Source organism: Heptranchias perlo, chromosome 7, assembly GCF_035084215.1.
Source record: "Heptranchias perlo isolate sHepPer1 chromosome 7, sHepPer1.hap1, whole genome shotgun sequence".
NCBI lineage: Eukaryota > Metazoa > Chordata > Chondrichthyes > Hexanchiformes > Hexanchidae > Heptranchias > Heptranchias perlo.
Window position 1 is genome coordinate 6,052,893 of NC_090331.1, and position 24,487 is coordinate 6,077,379.

Sequence of the window (24,487 nt, forward strand, 5' to 3'; positions counted from 1 at the left end):
GCCCCGTCACTGCCCCCCTCCAGTGCCCCGTCACTGCCCCCCTCCAGTGCCCCGTCACTGCCCCCCTCCAGTGCCCCGTCACTGCCCCCCTCCAGTGCCCCGTCACTGCCCCCCTCCAGTGCCCCGTCACTGCCCCCCTCCAGTGCCCCGTCACTGCCCCCCTCCAGTGCCCCGTCACTGCCCCCCTCCAGTGCCCCGTCACTGCCCCCCTCCAGTGCCCCGTCACTGCCCCCCCTCCAGTGCCCCGTCACTGCCCCCCCTCCAGTGCCCCGTCACTGCCCCCCCTCCAGTGCCCCGTCACTGCCCCCCTCCAGTGCCCCGTGACTGCCCCCCTCCAGTGCCCCGTGACTGCCCCCCTCCAGTGCCCCGTCACTGCCCCCCCTCCAGTGCCCCGTCACTGCCCCCCCTCCAGTGCCCCGTCACTGCCCCCCCTCCAGTGCCCCGTCACTGCCCCCCCTCCAGTGCCCCGTCACTGCCCCCCCTCCAGTGCCCCGTCACTGCCCCCCCTCCAGTGCCCCGTCACTGCCCCCCCTCCAGTGCCCCGTCACTGCCCCCCCTCCAGTGCCCCGTCACTGCCCCCCCCTCCAGTGCCCCGTCACTGCCCCCCCTCCAGTGCCCCGTCACTGCCCCCCCCTCCAGTGCCCCGTCACTGCCCCCCCCTCCAGTGCCCCGTCACTGCCCCCCCCTCCAGTGCCCCGTCACTGCCCCCCCCCTCCAGTGCCCCGTCACTGCCCCCCCTCCAGTGCCCCGTCACTGCCCCCCCTCCAGTGCCCCGTCACTGCCCCCCCCTCCAGTGCCCCGTCACTGCCCCCCCTCCAGTGCCCCGTCACTGCCCCCCCTCCAGTGCCCCGTCACTGCCCCCCCTCCAGTGCCCCGTCACTGCCCCCCCTCCAGTGCCCCGTCACTGCCCCCCCTCCAGTGCCCCGTCACTGCCCCCCCTCCAGTGCCCCGTCACTGCCCCCCCTCCAGTGCCCCGTCACTGCCCCCCCCTCCAGTCCCCCGTCACTGCCCCCCCCTCCAGTGCCCCGTCACTGCCCCCCCCTCCAGTGCCCCGTCACTGCCCCCCCTCCAGTGCCCCGTCACTGCCCCCCCCTCCAGTGCCCCGTCACTGCCCCCCCCCTCCAGTGCCCCGTCACTGCCCCCCCCTCCAGTGCCCCGTCACTGCCCCCCCCTCCAGTGCCCCGTCACTGCCCCCCCCCTCCAGTGCCCCGTCACTGCCCCCCCCCTCCAGTGCCCCGTCACTGCCCCCCCCCCCCTCCAGTGCCCCGTCACTGCCCCCCCCCCCTCCAGTGCCCCGTCACTGCCCCCCCCCCTCCAGTGCCCCGTCACTGCCCCCCCCTCCAGTGCCCCGTCACTGCCCCCCCCTCCAGTGCCCCGTCACTGCCCCCCCCTCCAGTGCCCCGTCTTAGTGATGTTGGATGCGGGATAAATATTGGCCCAGGACACCGGGGAGAACTCCCCTCCTCTTCTTCGAAATAGTGGCCGTGGGATCTTTTACATCCACCTGAGAGGGGCAGACGGGACCTCAGTTTAACGTCTCATCTGAAACACGGCACCTCAGACAGTGCAGCACTCCCTCAGTACTGGCACTGGGAGTGTCAGCCTGGATTATGGGCTCAAGTCTCTGGAGTGGGGACTTGAACCCACGACCTTCTGACTCAGAGGCGAGAGTGATGGCACTGGCTGGAAGTATTGCCATCCTTGGAATATCACTCGCCCGTTGTTCCCAAATCCTCGGAGTGCTCCCTCGGGTGCTCCAACGCAGTGCCCAACCCCTGATAGGATATTGACATTTTACGGGCCGTACAGACCAGGAAGGCGCTGGGTTTGGTCCCTAGCTTGTGTTGAGTTAGCTGCACTCGGTTTGGGTGGCAGTGGGGGGAGCTACAGTTGGCCTCAGTGCCTTTTTTTGGTTGTTGGGGTTGGGTTGGGGAAGCAGACTGGCTTCCTGTTCTCGATCGCTGTGCAATAACTCCTACGGGATAGAGCAGCTGAGGACCAGATATGAGCTCAGCTGCGAAGGCTTCGTGATAAAATGACCAGTCGACACTAACTAAGCTGATGTAATAAGAATGACACTTGGGTGAGGGATTGGAGGGTGGCTGGTGCTTGCGATACTGTCCTAGCGAGGAGGAGGAGGAGGAGGAGGAGAGGGCTTTGGTGAGACCACACCTGGAGCATTGTGTACAGTTTTGGTCTTCTCACCTAAGGAAGGACATACTTGCCTTAGAGGGGATGCAACGAAGGTTCACGAGATTGATTCCTGGGATGAGAGGGTTGTCCTATGAGGAGAGATTGAGTAGAATGGGCCTATACTCTCTGGAGTTTAGAAGAATGAGAGGTGATCTCATTGAAACATAAGATTCTGAGAGGGCTTTTTTTTTTATTCATTCATGGGATGTGGGCATCGCTGGCAAGGCCGGCATTTATTGCCCATCCCTAATTGCCCTTGAGAAGGTGGTGGTGAGCCGCCTTCTTGAACCGCTGCAGTCCGTGTGGTGACGGTTCTCCCACAGTGCTGTTAGGAAGGGAGTTCCAGGATTTTGACCCAGCGACAATGAAGGAACGGCGATATATTTCCAAGTCGGGATGGTGTGTGACTTGGAGGGGAACGTGCAGGTGGTGTTGTTCCCATGCACCTGCTGCCCTTGTCCTTCTAGGTGGTAGAGGTCGCGGGTTTGGGAGGTGCTGTCGAAGAAGCCTTGGCGAGTTGCTGCAGTGCATCCTGTGGATGGTGCACACTGCAGCCACAGTGCGCCGGTGGTGAAGGGAGTGAATGTTTAGGGTGGTGGATGGGGTGCCAATCAAGCAGCCTGCTTTGTCCTGGATGGTGTCGAGCTTCTTGAGTGTTGTTGGAGCTGCACTCATCCAGGCAAGTGGAGAATATTCCATCACACTCCTGACTTGTGCCTTGTAGATGGTGGAAAGGCTTTGGGGAGTCAGGAGGTGAGTCACTCGCCGCAGAATACCCAGCCTCTGACCTGCTCTCGTAGCCACAGTATTTATATGGCTGGTCCAGTTAAGTTTCTGGTCAATGGTGACCCCCAGGATGTTGATGGTGGGGGATTCGGCGATGGTAATGCCGTTGAATGTCAAGGGGAGGTGGTTAGACTCTCTCTTGTTGGAGATGGTCATTGCCTGGCACTTATCTGGCGCGAATGTTACTTGCCACTTATCAGCCCAAGCCTGGATGTTGTCCAGGTCTTGCTGCATGCGGGCTCGGACTGCTTCATTATCTGAGGGGTTGCGAATGGAACTGAACACTGTGCAGTCATCAGCGAACATCCCCATTTCTGACCTTATGATGGAGGGAAGGTCATTGATGAAGCAGCTGAAGATGGTTGGGCCTAGGACACTGCCCTGAGGAACTCCTGCAGCAATGCCCTGGGGCTGAGACGATTGGCCTCCAACAACCACTACCATCTTCCTTTGTGCTAGGTATGACTCCAGCCACTGGAGAGTTTTCCCCCTGATTCCCATTGACTTCAATTTTACTCGGGCTCCCTGGTGCCACACTCGGTCAAATGCTGCCTTGATGTCAAGGGCAGTCACCCTCACCTCACCTCTGGAATTCAGCTCTTTTGTCCATGTTTGGACCAAGGCTGTAATGAGGTCTGGAGCCGAGTGGTCCTGGCGGAACCCACTTGACAGGGTAGATGCTGAGAGATTGTTTCCCCTGGCTGGAGAGTCTCAGGATTTAGGACCGAGATGAGGAGGAATTTCTTCACTCAGAGGGTTGTGAATCTTTGGAATTCTCTACCCCGGAGGGCTGTGGATGCTCAGTCGTTGAGTATATTCAAGGCTGAGATCGATAGATTTTCGGACACTAAGGGAATCGAGGGATATGGGGATCAAAAGCGAAATACTGCAGATGCTGGAAATCTGAAATAAAAACAGAAAACGCTGGAGAAGCTCATCCAGTGAGGCAGCATCTGTGGAGAAAGAAACAAGAGTTAACGTTTCAGGTCAAAGACCTTTCGTCAGCTGACAATAGGCCATCGACCTGAAACGTTAACTCTGTTTCTCTCTCCACAGACGCTGCCTCACTGGCTGAGCTTTTCCAGCGTTTTCTGTTTTTACAAGGGATATGGGGATCGGGCAGGAAAGTGGAGTTGAGGTCGAAGATCAGCCATGATCTGATTGAATGGCGTAACAGGCTCGAGGGGCCGCATGGCCTACTCTTGCTCCTATTTCTTCCGTTCTTATGAAAGAAGGATGTTTTGAAGCAGGGCCTCTTCAGCCCAGGTACGCTGCAGACATTTGTAGTAATCCTCCCCATCTGCCACCCTCCGTAAACTTGAGCTCATCTAAAACTCTGCTGCCCGTATCCTGACCCCCACCAAGTCCCGCTCACCCGTCTCCCCCTGTGCTCACTGGCCAATGTCGGCTCCCAGTCCAGGAACGATTCAATTTTAAAATTCTCACCCTTGAGTTCAAATCACTCCGTGGCCTCGCCCCCTCCCTATCTCTGTAACCTCCTCCAGCCCTACAACCCTCCGAGGTCTCTGCGCTCCTCCAATTCTGGCCTCTTGCGCATCCCCGGTTTCCTTCGCTCCACCATTGGCGGCCGTGCCTTCAGCTGCCTAGGCCCCAAGCTCTGGAATTCCCTCCCTAAACCTCTCCCCCTCTCTCTCTTCCTTTAAGACGCTCCTTAAAACCTACCTCTTTGACCAAGCTTTTGGTCATCTGCCCTAATATTTCTCTATGTGGCTCGGTGTCAAATTTTTGTATGATTACGGGCCTTGGGATGTTTTCCTACATTAAAGGCGCTATATAAATATAAATTATTGGAGTAGAGAGTAGCCAACTCATCACAGACCAGACATTGAACATACAGCCATAGAAAATTGGTTCAGCAGCTTTTACAGGTTTGTGGTGTGTGGCCGAAGGTTGTGGGGCATCATTCTTAGAATCATAGAGTCGTACAGCACAGGAGGAGGCCATTCGGCCCATCGTGCCTGTGCTGGATCTTTGAAAGAGCTATCCAATTAGTCCCACTCCCCTTCTCTTTCCCCACAGCCCTGCAAAATTTTCCCCTTCAAATATTTATCCAGTTCCCTTTTGAAAGTTATTACTGAATCTGCTTCCACCGCCCTTTCAGGCAGCGCATTCCAGATCATAGCAACTGGCTGTATAAAACAAATTTCTCCTCATCTTCCGCTCTGGTTCTTTTGCCAATTATCTTAAATCTGTATCCTCTGGTTACCGACCCTCCTGCCACTGGAAACAATTTCTCCTTATTTCCTCTATCAAAACCCCTTTCACAATTGTGTGTCGACAGGATTCAGTTCTGAGGTGGAAGAGTGGACGGGCAAAGCGATTGGACGAGGGACGATGGAAGACCAGACGGGCAGCGTCGCGAGCAATGACGGCATCTACGGGACCTTCACTCCCGAGCAGGAATACACGCTCCACGGCATTGTGGAGCTGCAAGGGGAGCCGGGCGGTCTCCATGGCGACGGGCGGTTCGGCGCGGAGGTGGGGCACCTTGTGGCGGACGAGCGTGGCTCCGATCCTCGGGACGAGCCCGCCCGCAAGGACGTCCGCCAAGCCTTGACCCTGGAGATAACGGTGACGTCCGCGCAGGAGCTGCCGGAGAACGGCCCAGAGTGCGAGGGGAAGGACCTTGCACAAACCACCCAGCGGGACGAAAAGATGGAGGCTGCTGACGACCCTCAAGGTACTTAACTTGGTCGCTTTCGGTGCAGTAACGTGACGGAGCCTTGTGAGCTGTCAGGGTGAGTTCATGAAGAGCGCACTCTGAGGTAGCTACTGACCAGCATAAAAGCAGGAGCTAATGGCCAGGATTGTCACTGTCCAAGCTGTACATTTTCCTTTGTGCTCTAGACCCTGTCTTCTATCACAGAAACAGGAGGAGGCCATTCAGCCCCTCGAACCTGTTCCGCCATTCAATTAGATCATGGCTGATCTGTATCTTAACTCCATTTACCTGCCTTTGGTTCCATATCCCTTAATACCCTTACCCAAAAAAATCTCATCAATCTGAGTCTTGGAAGCTCCAATTGACCCCCAGCCCCAATAGCTTATTGGGGGAGAGAGTTCCAGATTTCCACTCCCCTTTGTGTGAAGTGCTTCCTGACATCACCCCTGAACGGCCTGGCTCTGATTTTAAGGTTATGCCCCCTTTGTTCTGGACTCTCCCACCAGAGGAAATAGTATCTCTCTATCAACTCCATTAGTCACCTTAAACCTCAATTAGATCACCCCTTAATCATCTATATTCAAGAGAATACAAGCCTAGTCTATGCAAACTGACCTCATAATTTAATCCTCTTCTAGCCCCGGGTATCATTCTGGTGAACCCGCACTGCACCCTCTCCAAGGTCAACATATCCTTCCCGAGGTGTGGTGCCCAGAAAATAAGCTAATGGGATATTGTTTCCCCTTTCACTCTGGAATGCTTCCCGCTTTCCCATTGCTGATTGGACAGGTAGTTTGGTTGCGAGGGCCCACTGCATGTGTTTGAAGTGCGTGATACCAGTGTTGAGGACCAAACCTTTGGTCACCTGTCCTGATATCTCCTCCTGTCGCTCGGTGTCAATCTTTGTTTGATAATCGCTCCTGTGAAGCGCCTTGGGGACGTTTTACTGCGTTGAAGGCGCTATATAAATGCAAGTTGTTGTTGTAAAAACCCAACAGTGTCACTAATGTCCTTACCCGGTCTGGGCCGATACGTGACTCCAGTCCCACGCCAACGTGGTTGACTCTTAACTGCCCTGTGAAGTGGCCTAGCAAGCCCCTCAGTTGCATCAAACCGCTGCAAATGGCTCAAGAAGGAGGCCCACCGCCACCTGCTCGGTAACTGAGGGATGGGCAATAAACGCCGGCCTTACCAGCGATGCCCACATCCCGAGAATGAGTTTTTAAAAATGGTAATTGCCAAATCCCAGCATTGTGTGGTGCAATGCCGTTCAGCATTCCTGAGCGAGGCACTCGAGTAGAGCATTGGCCAGTAGTCTGGCCCTTCCTTGACAAATAATGAGGAAAACTGACCGACCGTTTCTGTCCCCAACAGATGCCTTAATCAGAATGGAGGGACTTTACTGCTGCCATCAATGCAGCGAGAGCTTTGACAACCAGAACCTCCTGGCCGAACACCTGCAGCGTCACACGCCGGGCGTGAAACGACCTCCGTCTCCCGGGCCCGAAGACCAGGGCGGATCGCGGGCGAAGCGCCCCAGGACGGCGCGCAGGAAGCTGCGGGAGTGCGGCGAGGAAAGCGGCGGACCCTCAGGAGACGCCGCCCGGGAGAAGCACCCCTGCCCCGCGTGCGGCGAGGAATCCGCCCGGGCGTGCGCCTTGAAGGAGCAAGCGGGCTCGCACGCCGCCAAGCCGGTCCCCTGCCCCCACCGGACCTGCGGGCTGGCCTTCCGCAGCCAGGCGGAGATGGAGGCGCACCGGCGCGGACACTTCCCCTTCCGCTGCGACCAGTGCGATTTCGTCTGCTCCAGCGCCAAGCTCTTCGCGCGGCACAAGAAGCGGGGGCGGCTGAAGGCCAAGAAGCTCAAGTGCAAACTCTGCCCCTTCAAGGCCTGTGGGCCGCGGGACCTGAGCAAGCACCAGAGCGGGGCGCACCCGGGCAAACCGGCTTACGGCTGCAACAAGTGCGACTTCACCAGCCGCTATCGCAAAGTGTTGAAGAAGCACCTGGCCACGCACTCTGGTAAGGTTACCTCATCCCGATCACCTTGTCCCGTTAATCTGCTTGGCACGCGCTCTTGTTCCAACAGCTACTGTAGCCAACAACAGCTTGCATTTGTATATCGCCTTTACCATGGTATAAAGTCCCAAGGCTCTTCGCAGGGGCGTAAGTCAAACAAAATTTGACACCGAGCCTCATAAAGAGATATTAGGACAGGTGATCAAAAGCTTGGTTAAAGAGGTAGGTTTTAAGGAGCGTCTTAAAGGAGGAGAGAGAGGCGGAGAGGTTTAGGGAGGGAATTCCAGAGCTTAGGGCCTAGGCAGCTGAAGGCACGGCCGCCAATGGTGGAGCGATGGAAATCAGGGATGCGCAAGAGGCCAGAATTGGAGGAGCGCAGAGATCTCAGAGGGTTGTAGGGTTGGAGGAGGTTACGGAGATAGGGAGGGGGCGAGGCCATGGAGGGTTTTGAAAACAAGGGTGAGAATTTTAAAATCGAGGCGTTCCCGGATCGGGAGCCGATGTAGGTCAGCGAGCACAGGGACTTGGTGTGAGTTAGGATACAGGCAGCAGAGATTTGGAAGGTGGAAGATGGAAGGCCGGCCAGGAGAACATTGGAATTATTGAGTCTGGAGGTAACAAAGGCATGGATGAGGGTTTCAGCCGAGTGATTATGGCACCGGATAGCAATTCGGAAGTTTGTGAGTTCACATCCCATGGTGGCAAGTTGGGAAATTGAATTCAGTAAAATCTGGTCATTCTGTGGGCTGGCACCAGATAAAATGACCATGATTTGAAAACTTCGACTGGTTCACTAATGTCCTTCAGGGAAGAGAACCTGCTGTCCTGACCTGGTCTGGGCCTACACGTGACTCCAGTCCCACACTATGTGGTTGATTCTTCAGGGCAGCTAGAGTTGGGCAATGAATATTGCTTTGCCAGTGTCGCCCACATCCCAAGAACAAATAAAAAAAAAGTTATAAGGGACCAGAGAATTATCTATCCTCTGGTTTTCCAGTTACTGATCTGCTCCCTTAAGAACCCAACTGGTTCACTAATGTCCTTCAGGGAGGGGGAGCCAAATTCTGTCTTTCTGATCAATAACAACAATCCCCTTTGGTTAAAGTATTTGGTTAATATGACTTGTTAGCAAAATTAAAGCCCATGGAATTAATGGGACAGTGGCAGCGAGGATACAAAATTGGCTGTGGGACAGAAAGCAGAGAGTAGTGGTGAACGGTTGTTTTTCAGACTGCAGGGAAGTATACAGTGGTGTTCCCCAGGGGTCAGTATTAGGACCACTGCTCTTTTTGATATATATTAATGATCTGGACTTGGGTATAGAGGGTATAATTTCAAAGTTTGCAGATGACACAAAACTCGGAAATGTAGTAAATAATGTGGAGGATAGTAACAGACTTCAGGAGGACAGAGACAGACTGGTGAAATGGGCAGTCACATGGAATTTAATGCAGAGAAGTGTGATGCATTTTGGTAGGAAGAATGAGGAGAGGCAATATAAACTAAATGATACAATTTTAAAGGGGGTGCAGGAACAGAGAGACCTGGGGGTGTATGTACGCAAATCTTTGAAGGTGGCAGGACAAGTTGAGAAAGCTGCTAAAAAAAAAATATATGGGATCCTGGGCTTTATTAATAGAGGCACAGAGTACAAAAGCAAGGAAGTTATGCTAAATCTTTATAAATCACTGGTTAGGCCTCAGCTGGAGTATTGTGTTCAATTCTGGGCACCACACTTTAGGAAGGATGTCAAGGTCTTAGGGAGGGTGCAGAGGAGATTTACTAGAATGGTACCAGGGATGAGGGACTTTAGTTATGTGGAGAGACTGGAGAAGCTGGGATTGTTCTCCTTAGAATAGAGGTGTTCAAAATTATGAATGGTTTTGATAGAGTAAAAAAGAAGACACTGTTTCCAGTGGCAGAAGGGTCGATTACCAGAGGACACAGATTTAAGGTGATCGCCAAAAGTGCCAGAGGCGACATGAGGAAATGTTTTTTTACACAGCGAGTTGTTATGATCTGGAATGCACTGCCTGGAAGCAGATCCAATAGTAACTTTCAACTCACCACCACCTTCTCAAGGGCAATTAGGGATGGGCAATAAATGCCGGCCTCGCCAGCGACGCCCACATCCCATGAACGAATAAAAAAAAACTTTCAAAAGGGAATTGGATAAATACTTGAAGGGAAAAAATTAGCAGGGCTATGGGGAAAGCGCAGGGGAATGGAACTAAGTGTATAGCTCTTTCACAGAGCTGGCACAGGCAAAATGGGCCGAATGGCTTCCTTATGTGCTGTACCTACAATGATACTATAGACCAATTAGCTTAACATCGGTGGTAGGAAAGATAATGGAATCTTTACTCAAAGATGTAATAGAAAAACATCCAGAAACCGAAAATATAATAAAGAATAGTCAGCACGGATTTCAGAAGGGAAGGTCATGTTTGAATTCTTAGAAGAAGTAACAGAAAGTGTAGACAAGGGTAACGCAATAGATGTAATATATTTGGATTTTCAAAAGGCCTTTGATAAGATACCACACAGTAGACTCATGACTAAGGTCAGAGCATGTGGAGTCAGGGGACAAGTAGCAGAATGGATAGCAAGCTGATTACAAAACAGAAAACAGAGAGTAGGGATTAAAGGTAGTTACTCAGACTGGCAAAAGGTTGTTTCCCATGGCTGGAAAGTCTAGAACTAGGGGTCATAGTCTCAGGATATGGGGTCGGCCATTTAAGACTGAGATGAGGAGGAATTTCTTCACTCAGAGGGTTGTGAATCTTTGGAATTCTCTACCCCAGAGGGCTGTGGATGCTGAGTCGTTGAATATATTCAAGGCTGAGATCGATAGATTTTTGGACTCATGGGGAATCAAGGGATATGGGGATAGGGCGGGAAAGTGGAGTTGAGGTCGAAGATCAGCCATGATCTTATTGAATGGCGGAGCAGGCTTGAGGGGCCGTATGGCCTACTCCTGCTCCTGTTTCTTATGTTCTTACCCCTGTACTCACTGACCTTCGTTGGGTCCCGGTCCAGGAACGCCTCGATTTTAAAATTCTTCCCCTTGTGTTCAAATCCATCCATGGCCTCACCCCTCCCTATCCTTGTAACCGCCTCTAGCCCGACAACCCTCTGTGATCTCTGCGCTCCTCCAATTCTGGTCTCTTGTGCAGCCCTGATTTCCTTTGCCCCTCCATTGGCGGCCATGCCTTCAGCTGCCTCGACCCTAAGCTCTGGAATTCCCTCCCTAAACCTCTTCGCCTCTCTATGCCCCGCTTCTCCTTTAAGATGCTCCTTAAAATGTACCTCTTTGTCACCTGTCTTAATACCTTCTAATGTGGCTTGGTGTCAAATTTTGTTTGATAATGTTCCTGTGAAGTGCCTTGGGATGTTTTTACTACGTTAAAGGCGCTATATAAATGCAAGTTTTGTTGTTCCAAGTGTTGGCCCGAATTCAATCAGTTCACTCAGCACAGACGGGATGAAACCTGAGACCTTCTGGTCTGCATGGCTCAGTGTTTGGGAGGGCACTTACTCAGAAAGGGTTCACAGGAGTTAATTGCCTGCTGAAAGAATGTTGCTGGGAGCTTGGAGCCTGCGTTAACCTACAGAACAACGGTAACTACACTTCCAAAGGTAATTGACTGTGCGAAACAGTTGGGGATCTTTCAACGTGATACGGTGCGATGTGAATGCAATTATCATAGAAAGTAATAGCACATAAATGGACCATTCAGCCCATCAATTCTATACCGTCGTTTTTCTCCAGATGGGCCACCTAGTTTAGTCCCATTGATTCCCATAATCATTTAACAATGGGGCCAGAATTTGCTGTCAAAATAACGGTGAGGCTAAGTCGCCCGCAGTTATTTATGCGAAAATGCTACAGCAACTTCAGGCGGGGAGCAGATGTTCAGTTAAACGCGGATATCCAAAAGTTGCTGTCCCAGATGTGCTGCTCTGCCGTTAGCTTTGTGAAAACAACATCTCGCTGCCTGCCTCACCGTTGACTTGCACTGAACAGCGAGAAGTTGCTGTATTTGTCTCGTGGATACAAACTAAACTTAACAGAAAGTTAAGTCTTGTCCATTTCAGTCTAAGTGCCCTTTTATCGACGTGCTAAGTATTAATTACTGCTAGTCAACCTCGCTGACACTGAAAATGAACTATTACAAGTGTCAAGTCTCATTCCCTCAGGTTTTAATTGTTGGAGAATTTAAAAATGATAAATTTAAAATTTTTTTTTACTTTTCCTTTGTCATTTTTTTTCTCTCTCTTGTAATCTCTCTGTATTTCTCTTTTTGTACCTGATTTACATTGAATTCACCCACTCTAATTTACACTTCCTCCTCAGTTCTTGCGCTGTTTATTTCACAATCTTTCAATCTGAATAGTTAAGGAGATACCCAGTTACTTGCCCTGTTCACTCAGGTCCCAGATGCCCTGTTTCCCCTCACCTCCCCGTTATCAGTTCGCACTTTCAGCAATTTGCCACCCAAAAAATTAAAAAACCTAAGCGGGGATGGGCAAGTCTAACTAACAGCAGACACCTTTAGATGCCCTGCCACAGCAAATTATGGCTCAGTACTTTTTCAAAGAACTGTCTAATTCCCTGTTAAAAGTAATTATGGACTTTGCTTCAACAACATTTTGTGGCATGTTCTAATTACCTTCTGCATAAATCATTTTTTTTCTCTACCTCTCTTTTAATTCTTGTTATTTCAATTGATGGCCTCTCATTACCGACTCGCCTACCATTGTTTACCTTATCAAAAGCAAAATACTGCGGATGCTGGAAATCTGAAATAAAAACAGAAAATGCTGGAAATACTCAGTAGGTCAGGGAGGATCTGTGGACAAAGAAACAGAGTTAACGTTTCAGGTCAGTGACCCTGCATCAGAAAAAAGGGTCATCGACCTGAAATGTTAACTCTGTTTCTTTCTCCACTATTTACCTTATCATCTGTATCTTTAATTAATATATTAAAATATGTCTGTCGCACTTACTATCAACTTTTCCCATTGTGAATTCCGACATCAGCATTTATAATGGGAACTGCCTATGTAAACTTGTCACATTAGAACTACACCCTGATGCTACAGCGCCACCACTGGCCGGTAGGTGTAATTACAGCGTGACAAGTTTACATAGGCAGCTTCCATTATAAATTTGGACCTACGATTTTATAATAGAAATATAAAAATAAGAACACACTTTAATATGGGGACTGAATTACGTCTGCACACCCTAGCCCAATTATCCCCCGCTCTAACCCGCCCTCACCTGAAGACTAAACTGGGTCTTGACTTCCACATGCATTGACTGGTTTATTACTTAAAAAATCTTGCACTTCCTGTCTGCAAACATTACTTCCCGTTGTCACGATTTTTTGTCAAACTTTTCTGTCAACATTTCTCATTTGAAATTGCTATGTCAACATTAATCCATTCAGTTTTGTGGTGTGACAGTGTAGTGTGGGTTCTGGCCCCTAGGTGGCTGCGTGGGGCAAGTTTTTTTGAAGTTGCCCAACTCTGTTGCCATTTTTGTATATAAAAGAACTTGTTTTTCAAAACTGGAAGTGAGCAATGCCACAGGTGATTTACGAGTAACCTTTTGCAATCTTAACCTCTGAGATTACCCCTTGAACCTACACAGTTCTAATAGAAAACAGTGGGTGAGCATAAATGGAAGGATCTTTAAAATGTACAATATCAATACATGGCTGTCGGGCTGTACGTGAATCAATGGACTAACTTCCCGTTCCACATAGAGTGATCATCTAGAATGTCACCCTCATCACTTTCCGGAAGGTTCCTCGGTGTGACCCCTGGCCGTTTGTTTCCCTGTAGACGAGAGCGGTAGTGCTACTGAAGAGAACGACGAGCAAGAAGGAAGGAGACGGGCGGTAGACAAAGGCAGCAGTACAGCACAAAGACTGCCCAGAAAGCAGAAACGGTCCAGATGCAAAGAGGAAGAGCTGGTTTCGGAGACGGGCTCAGAGGGAGACACCAGCAGAAAAACCAAATCCTTCAGACAGAGACACTTCAAAGGTGCGTTACAAAAGAATGAAAGAACTCGCATTTCTATAGCGCCTTTCACAACCTCAGGACGTCCCAAAGTGCTTTACAGACAATGGAGTGCTTTTGAAGTGTGGTCACTGTTGTAATGTAGGAAACGCGGCAGCCAATTTGCACACAGCAAGATCCCACAAACAGCAATGTAATAATGACCGGATCATACGTTTTTAGTGATGTTGGTCGAAGGATAAATATTGGCCAGGCCAGCGGGGAGAACTCCCCTGCTCTTTTTTGAAATAGCGACCGTGGGATCTTTCACGTCCTCCTGAGAGGGCAGACGGCACCTCCGACAGTGCAGCGCTCCCTCAGTACTGGCACAGCTAGTGTCGGCCTGGATTATGTGCTCAAGTCCTCGAACCTGCAACCTTCTGACTCAGAGTGCCACCGCTGAGCCTCAGCTGACACCTCAGTGCCAGACGGTGTATTGTTTTAGCAGTACCTGTGTGTTGCAGTGCGATATAAATTGCATGTACCCTTTGAGCATCTCTGTGACCTTTTTTTTCATTCTTTCCTTAATTGTCCGTTGCAGTTGACGTCCAGGAAGGAATGGAACATCTGTACAAGACTCACATCTGCCCGGAATGCAAACGCTGCTTCAAAAAGAGAACGCACCTTGTCGAGCACCTTCACCTGCACTTCCCGGACCCCAGCCTCCAGTGTCCCCACTGCCACAAGTTCTTCACCAGCAAAGGCAAGCTGAAGGTCCACCTGATGCGGGAACTGGGGGAAAAGACCCACCACTGCCCGCTGTGTGACTACAGTGCCGTGGAGAAGAACTCCCTGAACCGGCACATGGCCAGCATGCACGAGAACACCGCCAACTTCTACTCCGACGTGTACTCGTGCCCAGCTTGCGAGGAGAAGTTCACCATCAGCAACTCGCTGAAAGAGCACATGAAGACCCACAAGGAGGAGCGGCGGCCGCTGGACTGCCTGGAGGGGGGCTGCGGCTACACCGCGGAGGAGCGCAAGGACTTTGTCAGGCACCTGAGGGAGGCGCACGGCGCCAGGGCGGTGGAGTGCCGCTACCGGACGTGCGGCTCCCTGTTCGGCACCGAGGCGGGGATGGAGGCGCACCGCAGGACGCACTACGCCTTCCACTGCGACCAGTGCGACTTCGCCTGCTCCAACAAGCACGTCTTCCGGCGCCACAAGAGGAAAGGGCACCCGGGCAGCGAGGAGCTGGCGTGCAGCTTCTGCCCGTTCAAGACGTTCAACCCGGTGGAGTTCAACGACCACGTGGGCAAGATGCACGCCAACGAGAAGATCCACAAGTGCAGCGAGTGTGACTTTGCCACGGCGCACAAGAGAGTTCTCAACCGGCACATTCTGCTCCATACAGGTTAGTGAGAATAACCAGAACCACCGGGGGCGGCCACTGTAACCAGAGTAACGTTTCAGGGCACTTTTGTGCAGTAAGATACATTTGGGGAGCTTTACTCTGTATCTAACCCGTGCTGTACCTGCCCTGGGAGTGTTTGATGGGACAGTGTAGAGGGAGCTTTACTCTGTATCTAACCCGTGCTGTACCTGCCCTGGGAGTGTTTGATGGGACAGTGTAGAGGGAGCTTTACCCTGTATCCAACCCATGCTGTACCTGCCCTGGGAGTGTTTGATGGGACAGTATAGAGGGAGCTTTACTCTGTATCTAACCCGTGCTGTACCTGCCCTGGAAGTGTTTGATGGGACAGTGTAGAGGGAGCTTTACTCTGTATCTAACCCGTGCTGTACCTGCCCTTGGAGTGTTTGATGGGACAGTGTAGAGGGAGCTTTACCCTGTATCCAACCCATGCTGTACCTGCCCTGGGAGTGTTTGATGGGACAGTGTAGAGGGAGCTTTACTCTGTATCTAACCCGTGCTGTACGTGCCCTGGGAGTGTTTGATGGGACAGTGTGGAGGGAGCTTTACTCTGTATCTAACCCGTGCTGTACCTGCCCTGGGAGTGTTTGATGGGACAGTGTGGAGGGAGCTTTACTCTGTATGTAACCTGTGCTGTACCTGCCCTGGGATTTTATGATACTGAAACAGGGATGAGGGGTGTAGATTATTCCATTCTCCATCACTAAGATCTTAATGAGCACCAAATCTATACAAACAAAAAAAGTAGAAGGAGCTGTTTAATTTTCCATGTTTACCATTTAACAAAGGGATAACAGTTAAGGATCTTTGAGAGAATGCACCAATGTTTTCTCTGGGATTTCTTTGAGACATAATGGTTGGCAATATGGAAATTTCGTATTGTGTCCACTTGAAGTTAAAAATACCTGGAATCAATGGAAACCTGGAAACGTCCCAAGACACTTCACAGGATGGTTCTAAAATAAAATTTGACACCGAGCCACATGAGATATTAGGAGAGGTGACCAAAAGCTTGGTCAAAGCGGTAGGTTTTAAGGAGCGTCTTAAAGGAGGAGAGGGAGGTGGAGAGGTTTAGGGAGGGAATTCCAGAGCTTTGGGCCTAGACAGTTGAAGGCACGGCGCCAATGATGGAGCGATTAAAATTGGTGATGCACAAGAGGCAAGAATTGGATGAGCGCAGAGATGCAGAGATCTCGGAGGGTTGTCGGGCTGGAGGAGGTTACAGAGATAGGGAGGGGCGAGGCCAATGGAGGAATTTGAAAACAAGGATGAGAATTTTAAAATCGAGGAGTTGCCGGACCGGGAGCCGATGTGGGTCAGCGAGCACAGGGGGTGATGGGTGAACGGGACTTGGTGCGAGTTAGGAAACGGGCAGCTGAGTTTTGGATGAGCTCAAGTTTACGGAGGGTGGACGGTGGGAGACTCCTTCGCTTTGGACCAACATCTACACAGCAACAATGTACTGCAGGCACAGCATTGGACAGGAATAGGTTTTTGTTAGCCACATTAATTGGCTGGGATCATTTGTATTGTTCAGTTTGTAGATGGGGGTGGATGGTTGTGGCGATACCTCTGCAGGTGAAGAGAGGGCAGATTGTTCAGGAATCGAGCCGCAGATGGAGATTTGTGAGGCTGTCAAGAGAAAACATATGTGGGACTGTGTCAAACGGGCAAATTGCCAGTATAAACTTCAATTCCTCTCCCGAAGGCATTGACTCTTTGCTGGGTTATAATTCCGAAGATGCCCTTCAGTATTCCCATCCAGGTGACCATTCTTGATGTGCGAGCCTCGACAGAGTGTTACGAAGCTCTTCGTGTCGGGTGGGGGAAGGAAGTGTAGCAGAGCTCAGTCTGCCTGACCAACACAGCCGTGCAGGAGTCACTGAGTAACAGTTACGAATGGGGCCCTTGGCTGATTTTGTTCCCTACTCTTTAGCACGGGAACACCAAGATCATTTAAGTAGCCATTGACAGTAGTAAGCTCAGCCCACACCAGGGATTGAACCCGGGCCCTCCTTGTTTGTATGGCTTAGTGCCACACCAGGCGGTGCATTTACCCACTCGGCCACGGCGTGTCGGGCCAGTGGCTGTTGAGCTCCAGTGTTGTTGAGAAGGAGTCTTTCACCAATTCTTTGTAGAGGGCTGTGTGTATACAAGTATACTTCATGGCTACTGGTGAGGGGGATGGCTGAGCTTGTGTAAACTGTGATACGTAGAGTGACCCAGGAAGTAGGATCATTCAGGCATGTAGAGCACAGAAACAGGCCATTCGGCCCAACTGGTTCATGCTGGTGTTTACGCTCCACACGAGCCTCCACCCACCCCACTTCATCTCACCCTATCAGCATATCCTTCTATTTCTCATGTGTTTATCGAGCTTCCCCTTAAATGTATCTATGCTATTTGCCTCAACCACTCATGGTAGCAAGTTCCACATTCTAACCACTCTCTGGGTAAAGAAGATTCTCCTGAATTCCCTATTGGATTTATTAGTGACTCTCTTATATTTATGGCCCCTAGTTTTGGTCTCCCCCACAAGTAGAAACATTTATCTAAGTCTACCCTATCAAACCCTTTCATAATCTTAAAAACCTCTATTGGCTCACCCCTCAGCCTTCTCTTTTCTGAAGAAAAGAGCCCCAGCCTGTGCAACCTTTCCTGGTAGGTATAACCTCTCGGTTCTGGTATCGTCCTTGTGAATCTTTTTTGCACCTTCTCCAGTGCCTCTATATCCATTTTATAATACGGAGACCAGAACCGTACACAGTACTCCCAGTGTGGTCTAACCAAGGTTCTATACAAGATTTAAGGAGTTGGAGGAGTATTGGTCAAAAATGTTCCTGGGTCTAATTATTTTATTTTTTTGTTTGTTTTTTTTTGTTGGTTTTAAACCCTCCTTTCTAGGCGAGAAGCCACATAAATGTGAACTGTGCGATTTCACCTGCAGGGACGTAGGCTACCTGTCGAAGCACATGCTCACGCATTCCGACGATAAGAACTACATGTGTACAGAGTGCGGATACATCACCAAGTGGAAGCACTACCTGACGGTGCACATGCGTAAACACACCGGAGACCTGAGGTAACACTCTTTCTTGTGTGAATTTTGTGCTTGTCAAAGGATGTCAGTAGTAGGAGAAGGGACGCTGTTCTATTTGGGATATCCATTGTTGACACCAACCATTCCCAGCCCATGTACAGCACGGGTTAGATACAGAGTAAAGCTCCCTCTACACTGTCCCATCAAACACTCCCAGGGCAGGTACAGCACGGGTTAGATACAGAGTAAAGCTCCCTCTACACTGTCCCATCAAACACTCCCAGGGCAGGTACAGCACGGGTTAGATACAGAGTAAAGCTCCCACTACACTGTCCCATCAAACACTCCCGGGGCAGGTACAGCACGGGTTAGATATAGAGTAAAGCTCCCTCTACACTGTCCCATCAAACATTCCCAGGGGAGGTACAGCACGGGTTAGATACAGAGTAAAGCTCCCTCTACACTGTCCCATCAAACACTCCCAGGGCAGGTACAGCACGGGTTAGATACAGAGTAAAGCTCCCTCTACACTGTCCCATCAAACACTCCCAGGGGCAGGTACAGCACGGGTTAGATACAGAGTAAAGCTCCCTCTACACTGTCCCATCAAACACTCCCAGGGGCAGGTACAGCACGGGTGCTTGGTATCTGTGCAGGGGGTGGGAAGGGAGAACATGTAGAACTCCTTATTAGAAGCTTGGAAGGAAAGAGAGAGGAAAGCTCAGAGAAGCATTGATAGTTCAGAGAGTACTGATGAAGTAGGGAAAGGCAAGAAAGGTTGCAACAGAAAGAGAACGGTGGCCGAGGTATCAGCTGATGCGCTTCTGGTATCCCCGCTGGAGACATGATGTCCAGGCATTGGTCCCCAAATCCCCCCCCCCTTGAAAATGAACGCCCTGGCTCTCCACTACTACCGTCTTTCTCTGTTGCAGGTACCATTGTAATCAATGTTCGTACCGCTGTCACCGCGCAGACCAGCTCAGCAGCCACAAGCTGCGGCACCAGGGCAAGTCGCTGATCTGCGAAGTGTGCGGCTTTGCTTGCAAACGCAAGTACGAGCTGCAGAAGCACATGCAGGTCAAGCACTCGAAGGACTACCAGATGCCCCTCTACCAGTGCCAGTACTGCAGCTACCAGACCCGCTACAAGCAGGCCCTCCTGAACCACGAGAACTGCAAGCATACCAAGCACAAGGAGTTCCGCTGCGCACTGTGCTCCTACCGGACTTTCAGCAACACCAGCCTCTTCTTCCACAAGAGGAAGGTCCACGGCTACGTGCCGGGGGACAAGGCGTGGCTGGAAAACTACGCCAAGGAAGAGATGGCCATGAACTCCTCCCACATTCTCTTGGGGTACAGTGACGCAGGCTTGACTCGTTCAACCTCGGCCAGGACGGAAATACTTCCAGCGACTTCGAGGAGCGAAGTGTGGCAAAGGAAGAGTTCCGCCGTCCTGGAGGAGCAGGAGAAGGTTTACCAGCGAGCCTTTGGGGCCTCTCTCTACGGACAAGGGCCATCGCAGCCCGGAGAAGCGCAGAGCGGTGCGGTGACGCAGGAAACGGGACAGTTAAGGCAGCACCCGGCACCACCTGCCACCGCAGGCCAGGGGGCTGCTTCCGGCACAGTGGATCCAGTGGAGGTCGGTACGGGGGACGACCACGATATGGAGAGGACGTTTCAGAAGGGACTGGGCGCAAGCAGCTCGCAGCTAGAGGAGGTCTTCGAGGCCCAGCTGGAGTTTCATAATGCACCGTCGGATGAGGCAGCAAAGCAGCTTTCCAGCTCCCAGCTGCCGGCCTTGGATTCATGGGAACCCTGTGACGCTGCCACCATGTACAGGGACTTTGGACTGAACAACGCCGATGATGTGCAGGCTGACGTCGGCAATGATGACGCTGACATTGGAGACCACTGTGAAGACGAGGAAGGTGGCAGTGGGGACAATGCAGCAAGCAACAGCAGGGACCATGTGGTGGGAAGTCAAGAGGAAGTAGCACACAGCGTTGATGTCTTCGCCGATGAAGATCAGAGCAGTGGCTACGAGCTTCCAGATAAAAACGACCAAATTGACGAGACAGCTGAGTTGGAGGTTGGCGCATCTGCCAGCGTCCAGGTTGACGGGGCCTGGGTAAGAGCCGTCGGGCCTCCGATGACTCAGCCCTCCGACGGTAGCCAGGGCGCGGCCGAATCTCGGGGCGAAGCCGCGGCGCGGGACGGTCCCGAGCCCGAGGGCAACCGGCCCGAAATCCGGGAGGAGACGGAGCTTTCGCAGTCCGAATCCGAGATCAAGGCCCTGCGGAAACAGGACAAGCAGCAGGCCCAAGCCCTGGTTTTGGAGGGTAGGGTGCAGATGCTGGTCGTCCAAACGGACGCCCAGGTGTTCAAGTGCGAGCGGTGCTCGTACGTCACCAGGAAAGAGAAAGCCATGGTCCTTCACACAAAGTCGGGCTGCCAGAACAAAAAGTCTCCCTTGGTGTGCACAGCCTGCGGGGCCACTTTCAAGCAGCAGCGAGGGCTCAACACTCACCTGCAAAAGAAATGTCCCGTCATCGTAAAGAAGCACAAGCTCTACGTCCGACAATCGGCAGTGATACAGTCCAGCGCCGGTCGGGTCAAGGACAAGGAGAAGGAGCAGGGCACAGAGACGGAGAAAACGGGAGAGACCCCCAAGAGGAAAGGGAAACGGGCCAGCGCCGGTAGGAATAAGACGCCAGGGTGGAATCCAACTCCAGCTAAACCTGATCGGCAGCTCTCCAAAGCGACGGAAGATTCTGGAGGCGGTGAAGACCGGGTGGCAGATGTAACATACGTCCGCGTCCCGGAGGGAAGCCACACCGCAGAGGACAACCCTGCTGCTTGCGACCAGGAGGAACCCGGGTCCTTGGCAGAGGAGGCCTCGGGCGGCGCTGCCCCTGTCGGCAAGGAGACTTCGGCCTCGGCCAAGCGGGACGAGACCCCAGCGGACCCGGAGCTGGCTGAGGAGATCCAGCGGGGATCCGGGGCGTGGAAGTTCAGGTGCGACGAGGGCAAGTTCTACTGCTCCTCCTGCCCCTTCGTCTGCTCCAGCAAGCCGGACATCGGCAGCCACGTGGAAGGCGGCTGCGGTGGAACGACGGCAGCAGCGGCCCCTGTCAAGCTGCCGTGCGGCTTCTGCGAGTTGCTCTTCCGGTCGGAGAGGGCGCTGAGGAACCACCGGGCCATCAAGCACACCAAGGAAGAGGATCTCTCGGACGAGACCGACCCGGAGGAGTCGGCGGACGGCCTGGACAGAGAGTCCTCCAGCGGGGACGAAGGGAGCCGGAGCGGAGCTGGAAACCAAGGCTACCCGGAGAACAGCGGCGAATCCGAAACGGAGGGCGGCCCCCGGCAAAGGCGATTCTCCTGCCCCTCCTGCCCCTTCAGCTGCTACCAGGAGCGAGCCATGGACACCCACGGGAGGAAGGGCTGCATGAAGCCCGGCGAGCTCCAGTGCGGCCTCTGCTCCTTCGTCTGCAAGTCCCCCGCCGCTCTCAAGCACCACACCCGGCTGCACGGCAAGAAGTGCTGCCGCAAGAGGCCGCGGCTGAGGTGCCGGCTCTGCGAGTTCACCTGCAAGCAGGTCCGGTGCCTGAAGCAGCACGTGGCCATCAAGCACGACGGCGTCAAGCCCTACAAGTGCCGCTACTGCGACTTCAGCACCACCCGCCGCTACCGGCTAGACGCCCACGAGTCCCTGCACACCGGCGTTGGGCGTCTAGCCTGCGACGCCTGCCAGCAGACCTTCGGTACCGGCTCCAAGCTACGCATCCACAAGCTGCGGGTTCACGAGAAGCGGCCCACCCACTTCTGCGCCCTGTGCGACTACAGCGGCTACAACCAGAACGACATCACCCGGCACGTGGGCAGCTGCCACGCCGGCGAGCCCAGCTGGGCCTGCGGCCGCTGCGAGGCCCGCTTCAGCTCCGAGGGAGCCCTGAAGCAGCACTGCCTGCGCCGGCACGAGGAGAAGGTGTGCCGGGGCTGCCCCTCCTGCGTCTTCGCCTGCTACAGCGAGTCCACCCTCAAGAGCCACGTGCAGCGGCAGCACCCTCAGCTGGAGTGCTCCGCCTGCAAGGAGAGGTTCGAGCGCAGGGACCAGCTGGAGGAGCACAAGAAGATCCACTTCGGGCATCGCTGTGAGCACTGTGACTTTGCCACCCGGGAGCGGCAGCAACTGATCCAGCACCTGCTGGACACCCACGAGGAGGAGCAGGAGGAGGGGGGGGGGCAGGCCCCGGAGGAGGAGGAGGGCGGGGAGGGGGGGAAGCCCTTCCGCTGCCCCTTCTGCGACTTCGCCTGCCGCCACCAGATGGTGTTCGACTACCACATGAAAGCCCACGGGGGCACGCGGCTCTACAAGTGCACCGACTGCGACTACACCACCAAGAACCGGCAGAAGATCACCTGGCACATCCGCATCCACACCGGCGAGAAGCCCTACAAGTGCCACCTGTGCAGCTACGCCTGCGCTGATCCGTCGCGCTTAAAGGTAAGGGGGTCCCGGGGTGCCACGTGTCCATTCTAGACTCCGCTTTCCCAATGCTCTCCCACCATCTGCTCCGTAAACTTGAGCTCGTTCAAAAGCGCCCGTATCCTGACTCGCACCAAGTCCCCTTCACCCATCACCCTCACTGACCTCCGTCGGCACCCGGCCCGGCAGCGCCTCGATTTTAGAAGTTCTCATCCTCGTGTTCAAATCCCTCCATGGCCCTCTCCCCTCCCCCCCCCCCCACCCTATCACTGTAACCTCCTCCAGCCCCACAACCCTCCGAGATCTCTGCGCTCCTCCTGTTCTGGCCTCTTGCACTTCCATCGCTCCACCATTGGCGGCCGTGCCTTCTGCTGCCTCGGCCCCAAGCTCTGGAATTCCCTCCCTACACCTCTCCTCTCTCTCCTCCTTTAAGACTCTCCTTCAAACCTACCTCTTTGACTAGGCTTTTGGTCACCTGCCCTAATATCTCCTTATGTGGCTCGGTGTCAATTTTTGTTTGTTTACGCTCCTGTGAAGTGCCATGGGACGTTTTACAACGTTTAAGGTGCTATATAAATGCAGCTTGTTGTTGTTGTAACGGCAGCACCAAGGGAAACAAGGCGAAGGATAGGGTTTTTCCCGCTCGAGTGGCCTGCAGAGTCATGAGGTGATTTTAGCTGGAGTGCTGTGCACAGTTCCGGTCTCCGTATTATAGAAAGGATATAGAGGCACTGGAGAAGGTGCAAAAAAGATTCACAAGGATGATACCAGAACTGAGAGGATATATTTGTCAGGAAAAACTGAACAGGCTCTAGAAAAGAGAAGGCTGAGGGGTGACCTGATAGAGGTCTTTAAGATAATGAAAGGGTTTGATGAGATAGATGTAGAGAAGGTGGTTCCACTTGCAGGAGAGACCAGAACTAGGGGTCATAAATATAAGATAGTCACTAATAAATCCAATAGGGAATTCAGGAGAAACTTCTTTACCCAGAGAGTGGTGAGAATGTGGAACTCGCTCCCACAAGGGAGTAGTTGAGGCAAATAACATAGATGGATTTAAGGGGAAGCTCGATAAACACACGAGGGAGGAAGGAATAGAAGGATATACTGATAGTGAGATGAAGTAGGGAGGGAGGAGGCTCGTGTGGAGCATAAACCAGTTGGGCCAAATGGCCTGTTTCTATGCTGTAAATTCTTTATAATTCTATGAATAAGTGGCTGATACAGTTTTGTTTTACAATCGAGAAAGCTTAAGAGAGCCTTTTGCAGCCCTGTAAATAAAGAAATACTTGTATTCATTCAGCAACTCCCAAACCCGCGACCTCCTCCACCTAGAAGGACAAGGGCAGCAGGTGCACAGGAACACCACCACCCCCAAGTTCCCCTCCAAGTCACACACCATCCTGACTTGGACATATGTCGGCCGTTCCTTCATCTTCGCTGGGTCAAAATCCTAGAACTCCCTACTTAACAGCACTGTGGGAGAACCTTCACCACACGGACTGCAGCGGTTCCAGGAAAAGGCGGCTCACCACCACCTTCTCAAGGGGCAACTGAAGACGGGCAATAAATGCCGGCCTCACCACCGACACCCGCACCCCGAGAAAACGGACTATCTAGTTATTATCTGCTTGCTATTTGTGGGACCTTACTGTGCACAAATTGGCTGTCGTGTTTTCCAACATTACAATACTGAGAGAGTGCTGCACTGTCAGAGTTGCTGTCTTCCGATGAGATGTTAAACTGAGGCTCTGTGAGGTCGACTTAAGAGATCCCATGTCAGTGCAGGGAGTCTTCCCAGTCTCCCTGCATCCTGGTCAACATTCTCCCCTCACCC

At 52.7% G+C, this 24,487-nt stretch overlaps 1 protein-coding gene across 1 annotated transcript in view; it reads left to right on the forward strand.

The window, feature by feature from the left end:
• Positions 1 to 24,487, forward strand: part of znf142 (zinc finger protein 142) — a 39,151-nt gene that overhangs the window by 1,778 nt on the left and 12,886 nt on the right. Inside the window, exons 2-7 of the mRNA XM_067986982.1 lie at positions 5,282 to 5,680; positions 7,037 to 7,684; positions 13,535 to 13,735; positions 14,292 to 15,104; positions 18,027 to 18,204; positions 19,095 to 22,668. Of these exons, the coding sequence (XP_067843083.1) occupies positions 5,335 to 5,680; positions 7,037 to 7,684; positions 13,535 to 13,735; positions 14,292 to 15,104; positions 18,027 to 18,204; positions 19,095 to 22,668 (5,760 nt within the window). The 5' untranslated portion in view covers positions 5,282 to 5,334. The remainder of the gene's footprint in view (positions 1 to 5,281; positions 5,681 to 7,036; positions 7,685 to 13,534; positions 13,736 to 14,291; positions 15,105 to 18,026; positions 18,205 to 19,094; positions 22,669 to 24,487) is intronic.